Source organism: Daucus carota, chromosome 5, assembly GCF_001625215.2.
Source record: "Daucus carota subsp. sativus chromosome 5, DH1 v3.0, whole genome shotgun sequence".
NCBI classification, from domain to species: Eukaryota; Viridiplantae; Streptophyta; class Magnoliopsida; order Apiales; family Apiaceae; genus Daucus; species Daucus carota.
In genome coordinates, this window is record NC_030385.2 from 25,815,353 (window position 1) to 25,839,088 (window position 23,736).

The window sequence follows — 23,736 nt, forward strand, 5'->3', positions numbered from 1 at the left end:
TTGTCGAATCAGAGAATATTTCTTCATTTTCAAAATGCAGTTCTTCATGATCATCCATATCTGCTAAACCCATAATTCTCTTGTCATCAAATGACACATGTATGGATTCCATGATCACCTTGGTTCTTAGATTATAGACTCTGAAGGCCTTTGTTGTCAGAGGATAACCTACAAAAATGCCTTCATCAGCTTTTAAATCAAACTTGGTAAGCTGTTCTGGATGAGTCTTCAATACAAAGCATTTGCACCCAAATACATGAAAGTATTTCAGATTTGGCTTCTTTTTCTTCACCATCTCATATGGGGTCTTGCCATGCTTATTAATCAGTGTTCCATTTTGAGTGAAACAAGCTGTTTGAACAGCTTCTGCCCAGAAATAAGTAGGTAATTTAGCCTCATCAAGCATAGTTCTGGCAGCTTCTATTAGAATCCTGTTTTTCCTTTCAACTACACCATTTTGCTGTGGTGTTCCAGGTGCAGAAAATTGTTGCACAACACCTCTTTCTTTGCAGAACTCTTCCATTGTTGAATTTCTGAACTCAGTTCCATTATCACTTCTAATGATCTTTACTTTGTCTTCAGATCCATGATCCAGTTGCTTCACATGATCCATCAGATGCAAAGCTGTTTCATCTTTAGAGTGAAGAAAATATACCCAAGTGTATCTGGTATACTCATCAACAATGACAAGAGCATATTTCTTCCTTGCAATGGATGGTACATTAACTGGTCCAAATAGATCAACATGTAGAAGATGATATTGCTTCTTTATTGAGAATTCAGTCTTACTCTTGAAGGATGTCTTTCTCTGCTTGGCCTTTTGACATGAATCACATAGTCCATCTAAAGTGAGTAGTGATTCAGGGAGTCCTCTCACAAGCTTTTTCTTTATAAGCTCATTTATGGAATTGAAATTGAGATGTGAGAGCTTCTTGTGCCACTTCCAACTTTCTTCTGCAGAGATTCTTGTAGATAAGCAAATTGCCTTTCCTTCAGAGTTTGTAGGCAAGTTGATTTCATAAATATTTCCATGTCTGTGAGCAATTACTGCCACCTTGCCTGTTGACTTGCTTACTATCTCACTGTGTTCTTCATAGAAATCAACATGATATCCTCTGTCACAGATCTGACTGACAGAGAGTAAATTGTGTTTTAGCCCTTGAACAAGAGCTACATTTGAGATGATGACATTTCCAAGATTGATGTTGCCATATCCCAGAGTCCTTCCTATGTTGCCATCTCCATAAGAAACACTTGGGCCAGCTTTCTCCACAAACTCTGACAGCAGGGCCTTATTTCCAGTCATGTGTCCTGAACATCCACTGTCCAAGACTAGGATATTCTTCCTGTTGCCCTGCAATCACAAAGACCACTAATTGTTAGTTTTAAGGACCCAGACTTGCTTGGATCCCTTGGCCTTATTAAGTTTGTTAGCTTTTGCAGCGGAATTATTATTATCAGAGTTTGAGCTAACAGACTTTGGAACAGAGTTTGTACTAGAAACAGATTTTGTACTTGCAGAGTTTTTATTAACCTTTTTCAAAGAAGGCTTCAATTGATAATAATCATAATACAAACTATGATATTCTTTGCAAGTATAAATAGAATGCCATAAACTACCACAATGAAAACATGGATCTTGTGGTTTATATCTAATACTACTTTTTCTAACTCCAGACTTTGTAGGTAAGGAGTTAATGTCCTTGTTCTTCCTACAAAAATTAGCAAGATGATTAGTATTTCCACAGTTATGGCATGTCTTCCTAGGTGCATTTGGAATAGGCATGTAGTTATTACTCTTGTCTATTCCAACCTTGCCATTTCTATTTTTCCTAGGCTCCTTGTCTTTGTTATCAGACTTTACCTCTTTAAGCTTATGCTTAAGCTGTTTCTGAGTCATCAGTCCTATGTTAACCTGTTTGGGCTTATCAGTTTTTAAATTGTTGTTAATCTCTGATTCTGATCTTCTCTGTTTAGACTTAGAGGATTCAGCAACAAATTTAACAGGTTTAACCTTAGGTTTTAAAGTTTTAACAACCTCTGTTTTTGATGACTCAGCTTCTGAGTTATCAGTGTAACCTAGTCCCTTCTTCCAGTTTCCACTACCTAAGATATCCTGAGTAGTTTTGCCTGAATTAGTCCATATCTTAATAATATCCCTTTCCTTAGCAAGTTCTGATTGAAGAGATGCATACCTCTTTAATAGTTCATCTTTGACAATGACAGCATCATCTCTCTCTTTCTGAACTTCTAACATCTGAACTAATTCTTTTTCTAGATAATCATTCCTTTTCTTTACACTTAGAGTTTCAGATTTTAATCTTTCATTCTCTAAAGTCTGATCTCTAAAGCTGATATGCAAAGTTTTAAGAAATAATCTTAACTCAGTTATATCTTCAGTATCAAAGGCAAGAGTAGAATGAGGTACCTTAGCAGTAGATTCAGAGTTGTTGTCAGTGTTTGCCATCAGAGCATAATTGACTTCTTCCTCTGAATCAGATGTATCTGTCCAGTTTCCTTTCTTGGTGATAAAGGCTTTTTCCTTTTCTTTCTTGGCTTTCTTGCATTCAGATGCAAAGTGACCCTTTTCACCACAGTTGAAACAGGTATACTTGTCAGCTTTTCCAGCTTTTCCTTCCTTGCCCTCAATCTTCCTAAAGTTCTTCTTATCATAAACTCTGTCAGAGTTTCTGTCTTTCCTTGAAAAACTTTTGCCTTTGTTGAACTTTTTGTAAGCCAACTTCTTGAAGCTTTTCACCATCAATGCTGCTAACTGCATCATCTCATCATCACTTTCTTCAGAGTCTGAGGGAACATCAGAGTTTGAGTCATCAGAGTTTGATGACTCAATGTCAGACTTTGTGACATGAGCTTTTCCCTTGCTTTTAGCAGCTTCCTCTTGAACTTTTAGAGCAACAGACTTTGATTTGCCTCCATGACGTTTGCTCATCTGCTCCATCTCAAGTTCATGAGTCTTCAGTCTTCCAAAAACATCATCAAGAGACATTTCTCCAAGATCAAGATTGTCTCTTATTGTAGTGACTTTCAAATCCCATTTTTCAGGAAGAGCCAGAAGGAATTTGAGGTTTGAGTCTTCAAGATCATATTCCTTGTTCACCAGAGATAAGTCATTCAAGAGTTTGACAAATCTTTCATACAGATCTGTCAAGGATTCACCAGATTTTGAGTCAAAGTGCTCATACTCCTGTGTAAGGATGGTTTTTCTGTTCTTCTTGATGGCTTGAGTTCCCTGACATCTGGTTTCCAGAGCATCCGAGATTTGTTTAGCAGTTTTGCACCCAATCACCCTATTAGACATTGCATTATCAAGGGCACTGTGCAGAAGGTGTTTCACCTTTGAGTCTTTACCAATTGACAAAATGTCCTCAGGGGTATAATCTTTCTTCTCCTTTGGAATCATCTTCTGAGGCTCATCTGCAATCCCAACAGAGAGCTTGGTGGGCATGTGTGGTCCATCATAGATCCTGTCAAGGTATTCTGGATCAACAGAGTCTAGAAATATAATCATTCTCTCTTTCCAGACTGGATATTCAGATGCCTTAAGGACTGGAACTCTAAAAGACGAAGCTTGTGATTTTTCAGACATGATTGTGATTAAGATCTCACTGTAGTTATCTTAACAGAGCTGGCTCTGATACCACTTGTTAGGTCCTATAAACTCACTATATAAGTTGATATAGTGAACACAATCAATAACACAGTATGACAATATAAGAGATTGAAAGCAGTAAACTCTTATTCACAAAGCTTGAATGGTTACAAAAACTCTCTCAGTGATTTATATATTATCACTAAGAGCTGCTAGGGTTCTATAAAATATACTCGATAACTCAACTCATATAGAGTAACCCTAATCTGTGTTTATATAGACACAATTACAAAATCAATCTCTGATTTGATATCCTATAAATCAGCTATGTATTCTATCAATCAAAGATTGCTACTGTTTTCTGTTTAGTTTCCATAGTCAGCAAATCACTCCTCCGCTTCTATCCTTCCTTGAAGTATATCCGCTTCTGAGCTCTTTCCACGTGTAAACTCTGACGAGTCTTGACTATGTAAACTCTGATCAGACTTTATCAAACTCTGGTCAGACTTTATTAAACTCTGATCAGCTTCCAGCTTAAACTCTGATCACTCCTGTTCTAAAACAAACTTTAAGAACATTAGTAATCATCAATTATATCTAACATATTGCACTTTGACTTTTGGCAAAATTGATAAGGTGATTTGGCCGGGTGATAAAATTTTGATAATTTTAATTGATACTTGCGGTGAATCAAAAATTTTATTGTACTTTTTAAATGAGAGAAAAGATTTTTTTTAAATAATTACTTTAAATAGTAGTTTAAAACACTTAATATTACGTGCAAAACACTGTAACGTAAATAAGTACAAAACCAATTGAAGAACTTACTACGCGGGTGTTTGTTTAGAACTTATAACTCCAGCTTCTGGGTTATAAGTTATGAGCACTTATTCGTACCGTTTGTGTAATAAGTCAAGAAACACTTATAAAAAGTTAGGAATGCTCGTTTCTGTTTCAGGGCTTCTACTTATTTCTCAAACACTTTAATCACTTATAATGCTTCTCCTGCTTCTAGCTTCTATTCCACTTATTTATTTTAAGTCAGAAGCACTTTTTTTAAGCTCATCCAAACGGCCCCTACATTAGCTTTATTTTAAATTTTATACATTTGCCTTCGAAATCCTTAAGTTAAACTTACCGTAACAAAATTTAGATACTTATAATAGCATAGCTAATAGTGTTCTCTTGAAACTTTTTTATTTAGAGAAAAGATTATTAATTTTTTTTCATTTAACTACCAACAAATTGGATGAGCATAACTATTATTATATCATCATTTTTTCATTATAAAGATAATGCATTAAAGTAGGCATTTACTTCACCAGCTATATATACGTTGGCATTATTTAATTTATTTATTTTTTTGATTAAAATCTAAATTTTTTCATTTTAATGTTTGAATAAAAAAATTTTACAACTATTTCTGTGCGCGGTGCAATTTGAAACATGTATGAAAAGCCAGTTCGATGAAACATGATAAATCCAAACTTATTGTAAACCGTAAAATTATGGTATCACTTTACCATATGGAATTAACAATTGGGTCGGTAAAAAATTAGGACATTTACTGTTTTGTTATGAACAGTCCGGGTCTTATGTTTCATTGTGAGGAAATTATTATTACTACCACATTTAGCTTTATTTTAATTTAGATACATTTTTTCCCCGCATCTTCAAGTTCGACTTTCAGTAGCTAAACGGTGACACTTATAGTTGCATATGTAATAGAATTTCCTTGAATTTCTTTTATTTCTAGAACAAATTATTACTTTACTTTTTCATTCAACTGATGACAAATTTGCTGAGTGGTATTGTTATCATATCATGAAATTTTCATTACTTAGATAATGCATTAAAATAAGCAATTACTTCTACAACTATATCCCAAAAAATTATTCCAATTTTATTATTTAGTGCCTAAGGTCCACTTGTTTTCATTCAAGGGATGACTACGTTTATTTGTCACTCTTAATGTGTGCAGTGTTGTTTGAAGTCAAATTAATTAAATCTGATGAATTCAATCATACAGTAAAGCTTTGTATTGTTGTGTAACTTGGCCGGTAAAAAATATGGTCATTTACTATACTATTGAACAATTTTTTTTTAATTAAAAGTTTACAAAATTGTGGTTATTAAATTAATGATAACCTTTTCTAACCAAAGCTTAGTAGAACATGGATATTAGAATCCTCATTTGTTTAAGTAATTAATTTTTGGATTCGACTAAATATATAAAATTTTAATTTCGTCGGCATATCAAATTATCCTAAAAAGAAACCAAGACAATTTTTATTTATCTTAATCGAAAAATAAATCAAATAGGTGGGCTGTTAGGTGAAATCATTTGTGTCAATTAACTCCTTCTCGTTAACATTTTTTTTAATAATTACCGCAAAATTTAGAAGGATATCACATTTAGCTTGTAGTATAAATGACCAATCTTGAGATCTCGGGGCAAATGTTATCGGCGTGACAGATACAGGCAATAAAAGCCCATTAACTTTTTCCCTGCAAATACCTATTTTGGTGGGCCCATGAGGGCTTTTTCTTTCGTAAGTCAAGTGAGTAAAAACTGACAGGATCAAGTAATAGTCTTCTTCTTGTACCGCTGTTTATAGTAGCACAAACCATATCAGGAAAAAAAGGGGAGTACAACAATGGAATCAGCCAGAAACAGGCCGGCAGAGGTAACTAATTTGTACACTTTGTAATTTCATTACTAATTAAGCAATTGAGCTGCAGTGTTTCACGTTTTGTTTCCTGCATTACATATTCAGTGAAATTGTTCAACTATTCCAAATAAACTCGAATTGTAGGTTAAAAAAGGAATTGACTTCTGGAGAAAAGTGGAGCACAGTGGAGGCAAATTCAGGAAAATGGTATTGCAAAAACTAATATCTTAATTTCAATTTGCATGCTACATAGGATTCTTGTACATAGTTGTAATTAAACTTTGGTTTGGTTTAATCTTTAGAGGATACCGTCATCTATGTTCGAACCGAGAGAAGGAATACATTACGGATATATTGAGCTTAAACATTGGAAAGAAAACAGTGTATGGGCAGTTAGAATTCAACAGTACGATTCAGGACTATTTATGAAAAAAGGGTTAAATAGGTTCTGCAGGTATTTCAATGTAAATCATGGTTCAATCCTGTGGTTTGAATATGAAGGTGGAAACAAATTCCTAGTGAAGGTAGGAGGCAGGAATGGTATTACTTATAATCCAAAGTTGGAGACTATGGCCACTGCAACACATGCACAACCTGGTGAGTGGGGTAAGACCGGATTGTATACTAAAATAAGGAGATTTAGTTTAGTTTTTTGTTTCAAAGAATTTGATTTAATTGTGTAATCGATTGTGCAGGGTCACAAATGAATCAATCCAAATCTTTTGTTGCTTATCTACATACTGATTCAATAGTGAGCCACTTCTACTGTACTGGTTTTCTTGACTATCTTTATCCATGTGTGGTAGCGATTGTGTAGGTAATCTAAGAAATAGATTTGGTTTTGTTTACCTATAAAAATATCAGGTGGTTCCAAATGAATTGGTCCAAAGTTGGTGCTTGGAGGATGACAGGGATTGCAGGTTGAAGTTGAGCAATTCATTGGATTTCGCCTTGAAATTCAATGGTGTGGAGAGGAAGATTGAGGGCGTTGAAAAAATCTTGTCGGTTGTGGCTATAAACAAATTCTGGCCAGTGCTAATAGATTATACTGATTTAAACTGTTTCACTTTGACTTTATTTTCTGATGATGGATTCCAATGTGATCCATCGACTGTCAAAGAATCAATGGACTCACATATAGAGGAAGGCAGGGTGGAAGACCAGCAAATTTGTGATTGCAGAGATTATGCAACTTTGGCTGTGTTTGGACAAACATATGCTAGGCAACCTGTTTTTTATGAAATTAATGAAAATTCTATCAGACGGTTAACCAACCGCAATAAAGGTGATCGAAAAGGTTTTGATATTGGAGATGAAAATCTCTCCAGTGGGACACTTTGGATGACTATGGGATTCAAGTCTTATCCCTTCGTCTTTAATTGAGTACCGTAACGGGGAATTTTGCTTTGTTAGAGGGTGGACAAATTTCTACAACAAAAATAAATTACGAATTGGAGAGATATTGGTAGTCCAACCAAAAGAAGAGTCCTTAATGTTTGAGACATGTGTTATACAGGCATTTCCGGTGAAGAGAGAGGAAGAATCAATGACGGCAATGATGGAAGGTAACATTATTGATAATTGTATAATACTTCACTAAATGTTAGATTGCTTTATTTACAGCAAATTCTATTAAATCCTAATATATTTTGACTGATGTGTGGTAACAGGCTTGGTTTCTAGCCCCTTAACATTCATTTGTGGCATCAACTATTATTCGCTACACACAGGGAAGATTGTAAGTGGCATAACTATACCTTTCGATTTATGTGTTATCCATGGTTGGTTATTATTCATATCCTGACATATATATCCAATTTATTTAATCCAGGCTATACCGTTTGCATTCAGTGTTAAAACAGGTGTTTCAGTGCCACGTGATTGTATTTGTGTAGTGAGTGACGGCTATAGTGTTCCTGTTAAGCACTCAGAGAATCAAAGGGTACTTTTAGGATTGAGAAGTTTGTTTAGCGATAACAAAATAGAACATTCTGATATTGTTGTTTTTTCATACATGGGAAATGGAGTTTTTAAGTTGAGAGCTTTTAAAAAGAGAGGAATGGAGATATTGTTGAAAACAAACACACAACGATCAGAAATTATGACAAAGAGAAAGGAAAGAGGAAATGATAGTCAGGTGTCGGCAAACAACCCCAGATCTGGTAAAATAAATAACATTTCTTAAATGAGAATGAATAGTCTAGTTACATTTTTTTAAGCAAATGTTTATATTACATATATTAAAAAGTTATAAACTTATTGATGGTTGGATATTCGTACAGATGAGCCAAAAAAGGCTAAAATCATGACAGAAGAGGGAATTTCTCAAGTTGGTGGAGTTGAAGGTGTCCAACCAGGTTTGTATTGTTCTGAGGTTTTATCAAATGCTTATTGAATTTAGGGTTTTGGTTAAGTGTACAATAACATGATGGCAGTTACATGTAATGCTGATTTCTTTTTTGGTGCCAGATTTACAGCAGAGTAGCTCTACAAACCGTCTGAAGTGGGAAATTATTATAAAACCCTCCCACCTTGGTCGTATTGTTCATGGAGTGGTGAGTCTTGTTTAGAAAGTCTAAGTTGTATCTAGCTTTAATTTGTGACCAACTACATTGCTAATCCTTTCATTTTTTCCTTACAGAGTGTCAGCACGGTTTACAAAAATATTACCAAAAGCTGGAAGAACAGGGACATCATCGCTGTGAACTGTACGACTGGGCCGATTAACATGGAGGTGAGGAGGAATAATGGAAGAATTACAATTCATGCAGGATGGAACAAATTTGTTGAAATGATGAAGCCAAGGAAAGGAGACAGGTGTATATTTACCTGCAATGAAATCGAAAAGAAGTATGAGGTACAAATATTGCCTGCTGATGATAAGTGAACAAATTTTCTACGTATTTGAGCACCAGATGCTTTAAGAAACTTGAATGTGGTTTGAGTTTGATAGACAATTACAACAGAAGGTGATATTGCTATGTAGCTAGTGGTCTATTGAGACAATGTTGGGAGACATATTTTCATTGATACTACTTGGAAATTTTTTAATTAGGGTGATGAAAAAGTGTCTGAGAACACTGACTGCAAACAAAGTGGTACTTAATGAAAGGCAAATTAAATTCTAATTCAAACCATTGGGTAGATTGTAGAACACTTATTCGTAGACAGCGTTCTTGGTAACGTTGGTACTTCCGCCATTTGGACCCTTTATGTAAATCTTTAAGCCAGATGGAGAAGTTACCCGGCTAATAGCCACATAAAGCTGGCCATGGGAGAACACAGATCTTGGCAGGTAAAGACCGACACTGTCGAGAGACTGACCTTGAGACTTGTTTATAGTCATCGCGTAGCAAATTTGAAGTGGCAGTTGAAGCCGGTTGAGCTTGAAGGGTAGGTGACTATCAGTTGGAGACATCTCTATTCGTGGGATAAAGTGCAGGGTACCTTTATGTGCACCGGATATTACTTTGCATAGAACACAGTGTTTCAAACATTTTCGAACTATCATTCTTGTACCATTGCACAAGCCTAAAATCTGATTTAGATTCCTCATAAGCATTACCACAACATTCTCTTTGAGTAGCAAATTATGAGGCGGCAGGCCTGGTTCATTCAGAGCATTCAGATACTCAATTGGAAATGATGCATTGAACTCTTCTTCTGATTCCCCAATCTCTTCAGCGGAGTCGATGCTAAGGAAAGAGTGGACTTGGCCTGGTAACTTTTCTAGAATTACAGCGTTGACTTCATGAACTATCTCATTTGTAGGACTTAAAATAGCTCGCCCCCGCATGTAAACCTCATCTTTGTAATTTGATAGCAACTCCGGATAGGTTGAATTGATGATTTCCTCCACGGAAAAGTTGTCTGACTTTATGCAAAATTCTTCCGGAATCTCAATGTCTACATCATCAAAAACATCCCCGGTCTCAGTGCAACTGGGAATCTTACCATTGCCTATATCAAGCACCCACTGATTGAAACGCCTTGCAGTTTCTTTCTGCTTTTCAGATTTGCCTTTACTCACTCGCATGTTTACACTAAGCAAATAAAGTTGACATTCATCCCACAATCTGGAACGATTGATAGAGGCGGATACCACTTCACTATGTGGTGCACGGTTTATGACGGGTAGTATCTGGCAAAAATCGCCACCGAGAAGCACTGTTATCCCGCCAAAAACTTTTTCATGCCTATCTTGCGAAACTGACTTCATTATATCACGTAAAGTACGATCTAATGCTTCGAAAGCAAAACGGTGCTGCATAGGCGCCTCGTCCCATATGATAAGCTCAGTCTTCTTCAAGAGCTGGGCAATGTTAGATTTGTGTGAAATGTTGCATGAGGAATCTTCATCAATGATTATAGGTATCTTGAAACGTGAATGTGCCGTGCGTCCTCCAGGCATTAATGTTGCTGCAATTCCTGATGAAGCTACGGGAAGAACAATCTTACGCTGTGATCGAAGTTTGGAAATTATAGTACCCCACAAATAGGTTTTCCCACAACCTCCACTACCATAGACAAAAAACATTCCTCCAGTTTTGTTTTCCACCGAATGAATTATACTTTGATAAACTTGTAGTTGTTCATGGTTAAGTTGCTTGAACATTTCATTATGTCTACGGAGCTCCTCTTGAGTGTTGTATGATGTTTCTTCAACAATTAGATTGTCATTTCCAGAATTCAAGTATGATCCGTCTGGTTGAGGTAAGTTCTTGAAATGTTGAAGCGATTTTCCAACCGAACGAAGAAGATTGTCGATTTCTAAAAAACAAAATAAATGTCAAAATTGTACTTAATTTACTACTCGTCTGACATAAACCAATAAAAAGTGACAAAAAACATATATATATTTGCGAGGGCTTACCGGCAAGGGTGTAAAATTCTATTTCCTTGTCAGACAGCACCAACTCATTCTTGCCTGTTACCTTCCTCCTTTTATATAAAATATCTTCCGACATTTTAAGATTATGTTTGATCCACAGGGTTCCTATGTCATACACTTTGCAATTTAATATTATGTAAACAAACAGTTCACGTACTTGGTTAGCAAAGCCTACAGAAGAACATTCAGTCAGAGCCTCGTCCCATTCCTTGTCACTGGCAAGCCATCCACGAGCATCACATGCAGCTTGGAATGTAGGATAAACTACTCCTCCCACAGTAAGAAGATCTTTAAAAGAAGTTGGCCCGCATATTTTACAAAGAAGCATTCTCAAATACCACAACTCGCCACTACCATGATGAGTGTAAGTCAGCCTACCAATCTGATAACCCTTCTTTCTTGAACACCACATTGATGATTGGCCGTCCCAGACGTAAAATTGTGGGATTTGACTGTAAGAATATTTCTGAGCGGATATATCAACTTTATTTAGTTCAAAATAAGCTTCTAGTTTGCTCTTCTCCATTGACCACAGCCTTTCTACAGAAGCAAGGTCATCTTTGCTGCGAAATGTACAGGCTTTTTGGTGAGGAAGATGGAAAGGAAGACGCTGAACGGCTATGGTCCTATGATGAACATCAAAACCATAAATCCTATGAGCAGCTTCAACACCACATATGTAACGACCATCGAGGAAGGTTTTGATTTCATCTATGACTTGTTCTTTCATTCCAGGTACATCTGTTACCTTCTGTGTGTTTATGAGAACAGTGGCTTGATCATGTCCTTTAAGGCAGTATTTGAACAAATATTTCAAACTACTTGCATGAGCACATATTTCTAAATTTATGTGACATTGGTACCGTAGGAGTAAATATTTGTTGTACGGTACAACCCATTGGTTATCCAAAACACCTTTGCGGAATTTGACATTGCTTGATGTTTTACGACGCTTGTAAATGGGAAAGCCTGAACTATCAAATGATGTTGACGGTGAATACCTGTGTAACGCTAAGATTTTATTAATCTTTAATAAATACAATATGTGATAGGATAGTTATAGCAAAGAAAAAAAAACTCACTTCTTTGGGAAATGTCTAGTACACTTGAAATCTTTCATGCAAGGACATTTGGGATTCTGCTTTCCACATGGACCATGAATCATAAATTTCTTTACAATTTCGTAAAGTTCGGGTTCGGTTTCGGGATCTGGTAGTTCAGCACTGACCAGATCGTCAACTTTCTCACAGGTTTTCGGTTTAGCTGAGCCGTCCAACCATATTAACATGTGAATATGGGGAAGTCCGCGCTTCTGATATTCGACCACATACATAACTGCAAAAATTGAGGCATATTAACACAAAAACTATTATTCACCTATGAATGAAAGCGATGCATACAGTTAATGGAAAATGTAATTTCACCCAAATTCGCTTACGTGCAATACACTTCCCGAATATTTCATTCTTCTGAATATCGTTGCAAAGTTGATCAACTTTTAGTTTGAAAACTCTTGCTATAATATCAGGGCAGTTCTCAATACGGCAACCAGGTAAAAGATCCATCATCTTTTGCATTTCATCCCATTCAGTGTTGCATGTCATAGTAAGAAAAAGATCAGGATGTCCAATAACACGACAAACGGCCAGAGCATCTTGGAAGTTTTGCTGCATATATCTTTTAGAACCAGTAAAAGATGATGGTAAGATGTACGATTTACCGACGTTTGAACTATCACCGTCACCAATTCTAACCTGATCACGGATATTGTTGTACAGATCACATCTTAACTCCTCTTGATGTTTTTTAACCCAATATAGACGTGCTTGCTCAATGGATGAAAAGGAGTCAACAATGTACTGTTGGTAAAGCCTACCTCCCAAACGCAAGGTATAATCTGCAAAATATACCAAAACATTAAATTGTAATATAATTGCATAATGTCAATAGGGTGAAGATTGAATTTATTAAAAAATCCACACACACATGCCTTGGTTCTTTCTGACTTGAAGTTTATAGGAATAATACTCTTTCGCCGTTATTTTTTCCCTCTTCTTCTCTCCATTTTTTCTTTTTCCTTTCTTGTAATAATGTAGGTGTTCATGGTAACCGTCCTCCCCGTTGGGAAAGAGTATGGGAAATTGTAAAGAAGCTCGCAGAGGATGAATCTCTGGGATTCGAGTAAGACCTTTTATGTTGCTTTCAACAACGATGTCACGTACTCCTTTTGTATACTTGGTATCCCCGACCAGAACTGCAGCCACTTCGTCTGAAGGAGATATGTTATTAGGACGACCACTAACTGATCGGGATGCCTTCAAGTGTATCTTCAACTGGACAATATTATCCTCTTTGAAACGATCACATGCCTGACGAAATTTCTGGACTAACACGTTAATTTCGTCAAACATCTTGATTAGCCCTTCAACAATCCGGGGATTGATCCCTCGTTTCTCAGGATTATCAATCCATCTCATTCGATTTACAATCTCGTTCTCAGTGTTGTAAATGTACATTTGACAGAATTTGGGATTAGATGATCCAGTGGGAAGTAAAGAGCCAAATTGATGAATGTTAACACCATTCAACCTGTATACTACAGGACCGCCACCATTATTTATAGACCTGTCAACATTTCCTCCCATTGAAGTGAAGGAAAACATTTGATTGTATATTGTAACGTTTTCATGAAATTTAGGTCCTTGCACTGGGTCTTCGTACAAAGCTTTAAGATATGAAGGTGTTTTATTTGCTTCCGGTAGACGAATTTCTCCATCAATACAACACTTCATAAATCGAGCTTTACCTTTGATTACAGTCTTATTGCTTCGTTCTTCTTTCCACATTATTGAATGACAATGTTCACATTCTTCACTTGGTCTTCCAAGTGACATATATTGTATGTTTTGAGCTGTTGCAAATAGATCGGTAAATTAGATAAGACGTTAACAGCTGCTTGTCTAAACATTATAATTCATAAGTTTTAACTATGAACTCACTTTTACGTGTCGTTGATCCCTTCTTTGTTACATGTACTTTCATTTTTAAAATCTGTTCAGCTGGATTAATACATTAACAAAAAATGAGAAGATTTTACATAATTTATAAGTTATGAAAACTTATTTTTGGCACGTGAGACTATTAAGACAAAATAAAAAGTGAGAATCATAATAAAATGAGTTCTTTACTTTATATTTTTTTGCTATGAAACAAAATACAGTTAAATACAACCAAATTTTAAGGCTAACAGCTTTCGTGCACTATAAGCAAGGTAGCAAACAATGATTGGAAGGTATAACACCCAATAAGTGAAGAGATTATACAAAAAACAAACTTTGATGTAGGATCGTGATAAAGTTTGATAATCTATACGGTAAATGTTTGTAAAAATTACCTTCAGTCAAGGAAGATTCTTTTACAACGACGCTAGATACTGCATTGTTGCATAGTGAAGGCATAGCTAAAACATTCCGATGGAAGACAATTTCACTATGTATGACTACTATATATTTATATCAATTTATAATCAACTATTCTTATAATAACGTGGAAAAGTTATACCGTCTTGCTTGTCTACGATGTTCAATAACTGATTTGAAGGTTTATAATCCAGCAAAAAAGCAAGATACCATTCAACAAATCAGAAGTTCTGCAGATTTCATTCTGTGTATGGCATTGAGATCCTTGTGTTACGGTGGAAACGTTACTAATATCTGAGAGGGGATTCAAATATGTTCTTCTTTTCATGATTTTTTGTAGAATCAGTTTTGGAAAACACCTGCAGTGGTCAGAACATGAAACATTGCAAGGGCATCTACAATGGAAACTGAAAGAATGATGCTTACCTGAAACAGGTGAATGGATTAAGAAATGATTACGTGTATGCTTTTGAACGTAGTCATACTTATTTGGAGTAAGATATAGACAGGATCAACTGAACTTTGCGGGAAAACGTTCCCGCGATTTAACGAAAGGAGACTTTTGGTTCTGCTATGCTTGGCGCTTAATAAAGCTAAGAAGCGAAGCACTGAATTTTGGATATTAGTAAATTACACTACATCACTGTACCAATGACAACGTTACGAAATAACGGTAAATGAATGACGTGATGTGAACCGAGGAAAATCGAACGGTATTTCACTTTTTATGTCATATGCAGAGTGGAACATACATACTTCCCTAGATTAATTATTTTGCTTTTATTTTCTGAATAACAATTTTACATCTATACTTGTTTTAAGGAAAAATCACATTCGCATAAATAATGCATAAAGGTATGTTCTTCTTACACCTTAGATTAAGTAAAGATAGTCAGAGCAACTCTGGTTCTGAGACGGAGTGAAATTGTTTGATCTAAAAAATCAAGTTTTGCTAAATTAGTCAATAAAAAATTTAAACAAAGTTAAATGTTTTGAAGGAACTATGATCCCAATTACCTTTAGTATATTACTATAGGATGGAGGATTTAATTATAATAATTTATATATATAATTAATTGTTTAATTATATATATATATATGTATATATGTATATATATATATATATATATATTACTAATTGAAACACGTTATGTATATATATATTGGTTTTTGAATTTGTAAATAGTCATTTTTTCAATTATATGCTAATCTGAAGTTTAACAACCTATGGTTATTAAAAATTGTGAAAAGATATGATAAGAAGCAATTTTTTTTTTTAATAATAGTTGCATAGCCATAATTCAAATTTTGCTCAAAAGTTTGTTCCAGGAGTGATCTGCAAACCGTTTGGCTCAGCTTATAACTTTTGACTTAACGTGACTTATCTGAGGTGTTAAGGTTTATAATGTTTGTTTAAGTAATTTTGACTTATTTACGGCTTATATGTTATTAAAAATACAATAAAAAAGATAAAAGTGCTTCGTGGGTAAGTTATGAATTACAACTAATTTTTATCTAAAAAAAATTCCAAATATTTCAAGTCATTCAACAAACTATCTCAAACTAACTTTTGACTTCAATTGAGCTACTGGCTTATTTCCGAGTTCAAGTGAACTTATGACTTCTTGCGCATATAGACGTTTCTAAGCTTAAAGTCAAAAACTTTATACAGTTTCGACAGTGTTATTTCCTAACGTCGTTTAGGTCAATTCAAAATAAATGTTTTTTGTTAAAGAAAAAGGGGAGTAGAAGTCAAAAGAAAGTTAAAACTTTTTAAGTGATTAAACTGTTTGGGAAATAAACACAAGTCCTAAAAAAAGGCTGCGAGTACTTAGGCCATCTCCAGCATGTGTGATCCAAAAATCCAATTATGGATCATCAACTAATCCAAATTTTGATCCAAATATCTAATCAACTCTAGCAGCGTGATCCAAATTCACATCCAAATTATTTTTTGTATATTATATTACATAAATTTTATCTTAAATTTAATTGTCAATTTGCACATTCAGATACAACCAATTTTGTATGTTATTTTTTAACCTCGATCAAAGTATCTCAAAATTAAGAACATCAAGATTAAACTCAAGGATCTCCAAATGACACGACAGCTACATACAATGTTTTGGTTATCTCGAAGGAAACGAAAATAAACAGTTCGACTATATAAAATTTAATATTTAATGTACTATTTTCTGGTTATTTCCCGGTATTGTGATTGTATTTTATGCATTTTATATACTTTTAATTTCAAAGAAATTTATTTTCCTATCATTCTAAGTTTTACTAAAACAACATTTTTATTAATTATTAATTATAACCTATTATTAATTAAATATTAACAATCACAATATAATTTTAAGCTCGGTGAACAACATAACAACATCATTATTTTATAATAAAGTAGGTGATCCAAATTTGGTTAAGTGAACAGTGGTAATCCAACATTGGATATATAAGTACTGTTCACTTATGTCTCTGTTTTCTATAATCTATGTCTTAGGTTTTCGGACACATTTTTAGGTGAGTTGAGGGGATAGTCACATTCTTTATTTTTTAAATACTATTCTTCAAAAAATAAAATTTGATTTGCCACTTTTATTGATAAAAATTGACTTACAACAAATCACTTGGACTTGTCGCTCGACAAAAAGCGCCAAAATCGAAGCATCACAAAGTAAAATACATAGCGAGTGCGATTCACCGATATTAAACAGAGCAAAATAATTATAAATATTAAATTTCTGTTTTTCTTTATATTTTGCTTAACAGTATAAAAATTAAGCTTTATTTTTTAATACCAAGCGACAAAAATAAGAACGGTTACATCATAGTTGAATTAATTTGTCGGTCACTGGATCTCATTAGCCAAATTAAATATCTCTTCATATAAAATCGAGGTTTTATCGTGGCCAGAAAATCACAAATTTTAGATAACTTGAATATTTAATATTTTTATATCACGTTGGTAATTTTTTGTCTCAAATCCAAGAATGTTAGTTTCGTGCACTTCTGCCGGTCATTTATATCTCAATGCCTTCTTGAAAGTAACATCGCAACATTTGTTTAACAAAATTGAAAACATGCACTTCACTTCACGGAAAACCTTATTGATATTTATGTCTGTATTAAAAGTTAATATAATTCTTTACTTTTATGTCCCAATATAGAGTTTTACTGTGAAAAAAACTACATATGGTATACAAATGTCTGTCCATGTCGAAAATATAAGGCCAAAAAAAATTTGACAAAAAATACAAAGGGCTACCATTCAATTTTCAACGCCTACTAAAAGCTACAGACCAATGTTAAGCTGATTGAGACCGTGATGAGTTAAACTTTGCACATTCAAACAAAAGTTTACACATACTGCATCTACATAAAACTGAATACGATTATTTAAAACATAAACAGTACTAAAACTAATTTGCAAAGGTCTTACAGACCAAGGGTAAAAATAGAACGGCAGGCTGGAGCTGACTAAAACAAATATGACGTTAAGTCAAATACAAATTCATTCATTAGTTTCAACTTACGAATACATACCGATATAAAATATATATAACACCGCCATTACGATAATTTCGGTCAAAAAATACAGAATTATAGCGTAAACATTTGAAATCTAACATGTAGTGGTAGGAGATGATAAAAGACGACTTATAATATTTAATAAAACGATTTATTAAATAAATTTCTTCAATTGATCAGCAGTGGTCCTAAGCATCTTCAGTTCATCACGCAGATACTTTTGTTCAAGTTCGAAGTTTTCAGCAAACTCCTTGTAGCTGCAGCTCAGTTCGCCCACCTTTCGTAATATCTTAGATATACCAATATTCAAATTTGTTAGACTTTTCTCCAACGCCTCATGTCGACCTGATTCGTATTCATCATCAGCATTGTTATCATCCAGACCTTCTGGCTTTGAACTACACGAAACAACATTAAGTTAGATGGATCTGAGGTATATCGTACTTTTAGTAAACAATCAGATAAGAACAGACGTCGAGTATATTAGTCAAGACTTAAACTTTGTTTATACCTTCCCTGACTTGAACAAATTCTCTACGATGAGCACTACACCATAAAAGGGCTATAGCAACGCCAAGTCTGAATTTTGCTCATAAATCGTTGCTGTTTCTTAACAAATTTTGACATACCTATAGCTATTGCAATATTTTTGAAAAATGTTACAAATGAGTATAGTTTTTTCAAAACATTTAACGAATAGCAACGAGTTTGTGTAACTGTTGCAATATATTTCCAAATTTTTGGGCCCAACATTTTCCCGGATTCAAAACATAAGCGGGCTTTACAATTTAATTTCCCCGGGCTTTGGAATATTACACAGAGAACAAGTCAATACATATAAGAAGTATTTCATTACACGCATACTAGTAAAAACACTCGAGCTACATCGGGAGACCAAAGAGGAGATTCAATGGCAATACAAGAGATTCAAACTCGAATATTCAAGCTGGAGAAATACTCAAGCTCGAAAACTCAAGCTTGAACATTTGAGGTCGAGGAACACTCAAGATCAGACAAAATTCAAGCTCGAATGTAAAAAACTGTACTTATTATATCGATTTTCTTCCTCCAATCGATTTTATTTGTTATTAAATCGAAGTATTTGTTTCAATTAGGGTTTGTTGTTTATTTGAGCTTTCAATTGAGATTTTTTTTAGTCGCATTTTGAAATTAGGTTTTCGATTTGTGATGTTATATATCGAGACTTTTAAACTAGGCATTTTAGAACTAGGGTTTCGATTGTCCAAGATTTAAATTGGGATTTTTTTTAAATTAGAACTTCAATTGTGACTGTGATTCTCTTAAAATACGGCTCTATTTGTATGATTGTGGTTGTAAGCTTCATTGTGACTATTTTTTGTAGATATTTATGCTCTATTTGTATTTGCTTCGTGTTTGCTGCTTAAACTCATCATGTTATTAATTCAGTTTACGTTGAGTAATAATATATTTATCTCTATGCTCTGTTTACCTATTCTCTATTTGTGTATGTAAGAATATGATTTCACGTCGTATATTCTATGTATATTCTTTGTTTACTTCCTTGTGTATATTAATGTATGAGTTGGCTTTACTGCAAAGCTACAAGCTGCTCTTGAGCGTGTTTCCTGCTATAATTAGTTCCTAGATTTTTTGTATTGTTGTAGGTGTTGGCTTCCAGTTGAAACGGAATTTTGTGACAGTTCAAGATGTTAACCAACAGCAGCTAGATAAACAGAAGCTAGCCAATGACGCATATGAGCAGGAGAAGAAAAGAATTGGTACAAAGGAGCCTGATCAGTAGATTAACAAAACGAGTAAAAAAGCTAGTGAGCAACATGTGCATTTATGATGGTGTAAGTTTTTCTCATCTTTTTTGTAAGAAACTAACACAGAAAATCGCAACATGAAAATGAACCTTGCTACTCTTACTTAGCCTGTGATACTTAACTTAATCAATTCACTCTGGCTAGGAGTCTTCTTGGCAACCTCAGACTTATAATAAAGGATATGTAAAGAGGTGTCATGAAAGGATGGATTTTGCGTAGATTGAATTAGTTAAATTTTTATCTTTTAAGTCTTGACAGAAAATTATATGTTAAAAGCTCTGTTCTTTGTTTTTATTATGGGCACTTTTGGTGGGGATGATCCCACATTGGAATTGTAAGTCTCACCACCAAGTTAAGCAGCTGGCTTTGATTTTTTGAGTTTCCAAGTCCTTAGGAATCACAGATTAATCCAAGATTCTGCATTTTGGAAATTTCGAGAGGACTTGAAAGTTGGAAGCTGCTTTATATTGTAATAGGTTCTTCCAGGTTTTAGTCCTGTAGTTTAGTGTTTACCTTTAGCCTAGTGGCCTAATGCTAGTGTTTATCATTAAGTTAATTATGGCTTGATACAGATCAAGAAAAGGCTGGATCTTTCAGTATGATTATACTATGACATTCATGTTTATAATTATGTCATAAACAATAGACTAAGAGGATGCTATAGTAGAATTGTCCGAGACTCGAGTGGATCATGATCATTAATAATTGCATATATGATATACCTTTGTCAGTTGTGGATAACAGTATAATTCTGATTACTTCTACTAAGATTATAAGGTCTTTTTGGAGAGTTGTTGTGTGAGATTTCTATAGAGGTCTGCGCGTATAGTTGTATGAGTGAGGGAGTGATCGTGATTACTATCTCCAACGAAAGATGAGATATTGATTAAAGTGGAAGCAATTGGTATCAATCCTATTGATTTTAAGATCCAGCACGGCTTCCTGCGCCCTATTGCTCCCAAGAAATTCCCTCATATTCCTGGTAAGTTGTAGTATATTTGCTGGTGCAGCTTATATATCCGTTTTTATCTTTTGCGTGATGACCATTAATTTAAGCACACGTCAATTTTAGATTTTGAGTAATGCTGATGTTTTTTGCTATCTTGCCAGGTTCTGATATCACAGGTGAAGTTGTGGATGTTAGATTTGCAGTAACAAAATTCAAGAAAGGCTACAAAGTTGTAGCCATGCTTGGCACCACAGTAAAGAATACTCTTATATCTCCATTTCAGTTCTGACTTCTGACAAGTACTTCATATATTAAGGAATGGATTAAGCCAGAAACATTTCAGTTAGTACTATTATGTTTGCTCATTAATTTTCGTTCATTATGATATTGAAACAGACGGGAGGTGGATTAGCTGAGGACGCAGTAGCAAAGCAAGAAGTGACCGTTCTAAGGCCACTTGAACTATCAGCTGGTGAATGTGTCGCGTTAGGAACTCCAGGGCTAACCGCTTACCAATGCCTCATCACAGCAGGAGTAGTTCTGAAAAAAGACGGCCCCCCTATGAACATACTACTCACTGCAGCTTCAGGCGGTGTTGGTCACTGTAACTTAGATTTAGAATATTTTGTAAGACTATATTGTGACTATCATGGTACCGGTTTTGGATTGTTGGCTACTTGATGCTTGGATTGTAAATTGATAATTGAAATTTATGGCTATATATGTCTGGCTATTTGTATTTGCAGCAATGACCTTTTCATTTTTCTTAAAAAATTTGTTGCTATTGCATCGAAATCTGTTGCAAAACAATGTATAAAAATATTGCAATATGGGCGAAATCATTGCTATATCTTGGTTAAAATTCATTGCAATTGGTCTAATATTTGTTGCCTTAAAGTCATACAAATGAAACAAAATTAGGCTAATGCAATACAAGGGATGCGTTGCTGTAGACAAACATTTGTTGCTATATCGATTTATTGCAATAAAATAAATTCATTGCTGTATGGGAATATATTTGTTGCTAAATCCACCAATTGCAACGCGGTCAGATGCAACGCCAAAATTTGGCATTTTTGTTGCTATAGAACCTATTGCAACATATATAGCACTTTGGGCAATGGTTTCTCCGCGTTGCTATAAGCCTTTTATGGTGTAGTGGAGGATGCCATACTTGCAACTTGCAAATCACTGGAAAATGATTCGAACACTGTGTTTCTTTGTTAAATTCATTCACTATTTAACATTATATACTACTATACTTCTTGACAACTGAGTATTGAATTGTTTTGTTGGGAGCGTAAATCTTTACGGCATTGAAACACGCAATTGTTTACTGTGTTTACGTGAAATTATTATCAAACAAACAAATTTAATGAAATGCCAGCGATAACATTTCCCTATGAAAAGATTAAACAGACAGTCCACTACACGGCACCTTTGTTTATTATATATTAATTAGTGTAAGAGCCAGATCATTTCAAACATTCAATTTTCAATTAATTTGTTATTCAAATAATTTTACTGTCAAGTTGAAAACGGTGGGAAACAGCTAACTTAACAATGCGCGCGACTTATGTTTCTTTAGTTTGACACTTTACGTGGTTTGTGGAGTTTGTAAACCGCCACAAGAAAACTGAAACAAAAAGCAAGAGTAGCAATATCAAAGCATGGAAAGATACACAACTACGTAGCACTCAATAACTCTATGGAAATGACAATAGTGCTTGCCGTCAGTAGGATACTCACACTGCACAATGATCCTTCACTGTCAAACAGCAGGTGGGCATTAAATGCATGTACTGATATAGCTGGATACTAATATGATATAAAAACTATAAAAAATAAAATGGCTTGAAACTTTCTCGGGCAATCACACCTCAACAACTCTTCAAGCGTTGGAAGGGAACGGTATATGTTCACTTCTGGAGAGGAGCCAGCGGTCGTTAAATAAAATGAACAAAAAGGTTCAGTTGCAACAAACGGAGGTGTACAGTTCCATCCACCCCGAAACCTCTGGTTACGACCCTTCAAGGTTTCACAGTGTTTCCAAATTAAATCTCTAAAATGTACACTTGTCTTGAACTTATGAAATAAGTGACCCGCACAGTAATCCGATAAGGCACTGTTGTATACGGGCAACATAGTATAATACGCTAAGAAAGACAACGTGTCAGTATGCGAAAGAGCTAGTAATGTATTCAGGTTGTACTGAACATTATTGCCCAAAAGAACATTCTTACACGAATTGTAACAAAGCGCGTGTCTTATTCCCCGATTCTGGCACTCGGTAATAAACATGGAGAACCGCTGGTACTCATCCTCCAACCAGGGAGTATCATATTTATGCATAACACTCCAATCTAAATTCTGTAAAACTTGATGAACGAATTCCCTTCTTTGGTAAGGAAACCATATTTGGAACAGATGACAGAAATCTTTAAAATCAGACTCTAACAGAAGAGCAAAAAGCGATAACACTATTTCCAAATTTAGGTGTAATAGAATATGGTCGGTGTGTGGAATGCGAGGCATTTTGACGAAGGTCTCTAATGGAAAAGGTAAGATAAGCAGAGTAATGTATGGACTACTTTTATCTATGTTGGAACACAAAATAACATCACCACCAATAAATGGAACAATTTATAAAGCGTAAGAACTTGAACAGCCCAGATTACATTAACATTAATTGGTGACCTACAACCACTTCTATCATGCATGCACCTACCCGTTAATATACTACATGCAAATATGCACTGTATTCATTTATTACTCTTTCAACTGTTCAACGTCTAAAAATTTCGTGGTCTGGTACGTAAAAATCACATGCAAGGTTTTTAAAATCACGGGAAACAA

The 23,736-nt window shown here is 34.7% G+C and overlaps 1 protein-coding gene and 1 long non-coding RNA gene across 5 annotated transcripts; one reads left to right on the forward strand and one right to left on the reverse strand.

Moving 5' to 3' along the window:
• Positions 1-9,439: 9,439 nt before the first annotated feature.
• Positions 9,440-14,019, reverse strand: LOC108221481 (uncharacterized). The gene is made up of 5 exons (XM_017395355.2): positions 13,164-14,019; positions 12,612-13,070; positions 12,256-12,508; positions 11,156-12,174; positions 9,440-11,052 (listed from the first exon to the last, which is right to left on the reverse strand). The coding sequence occupies exons 1-5, from the start codon at positions 14,017-14,019 to the stop codon at positions 9,440-9,442; spliced, it is 4,200 nt and encodes a 1,399-aa protein (XP_017250844.2).
• Positions 14,020-18,947: 4,928 nt separating this feature from the next.
• On the forward strand, positions 18,948-21,625 carry LOC108220304 (uncharacterized). 4 transcript variants are annotated; one of them, XR_010291865.1, is made up of 4 exons: positions 18,951-19,155; positions 19,770-20,913; positions 21,042-21,133; positions 21,277-21,625. It is a non-coding gene; the product is annotated as an uncharacterized LOC108220304 (long non-coding RNA). The 4 variants fall into 4 exon arrangements; XR_001806713.2 differs by having other exon boundaries at positions 18,948-19,155; positions 19,770-21,179; XR_010291866.1 differs by having other exon boundaries at positions 18,949-19,155; positions 19,770-21,162.
• Positions 21,626-23,736: the final 2,111 nt, after the last annotated feature.

Bases quoted from the DNA above. Each gene is read 5' to 3' on its own strand.
- LOC108221481 (XM_017395355.2), bottom strand. From the start codon at position 14,019: ATGTGGAAAGAAGAACGAAGCAATAAGACTGTAATCAAAGGTAAAGCT. The intron at 12,509-12,611 runs GTAAGCGAATTT...CAATTTTTGCAG, and splicing joins ATTCGGGAAGTGTATTGCAC to TTATGTATGTGGTCGAATAT. The intron at 11,053-11,155 runs GTAAGCCCTCGC...TTTGTTTTTTAG, and splicing joins AGAATTTTACACCCTTGCCG to AAATCGACAATCTTCTTCGT.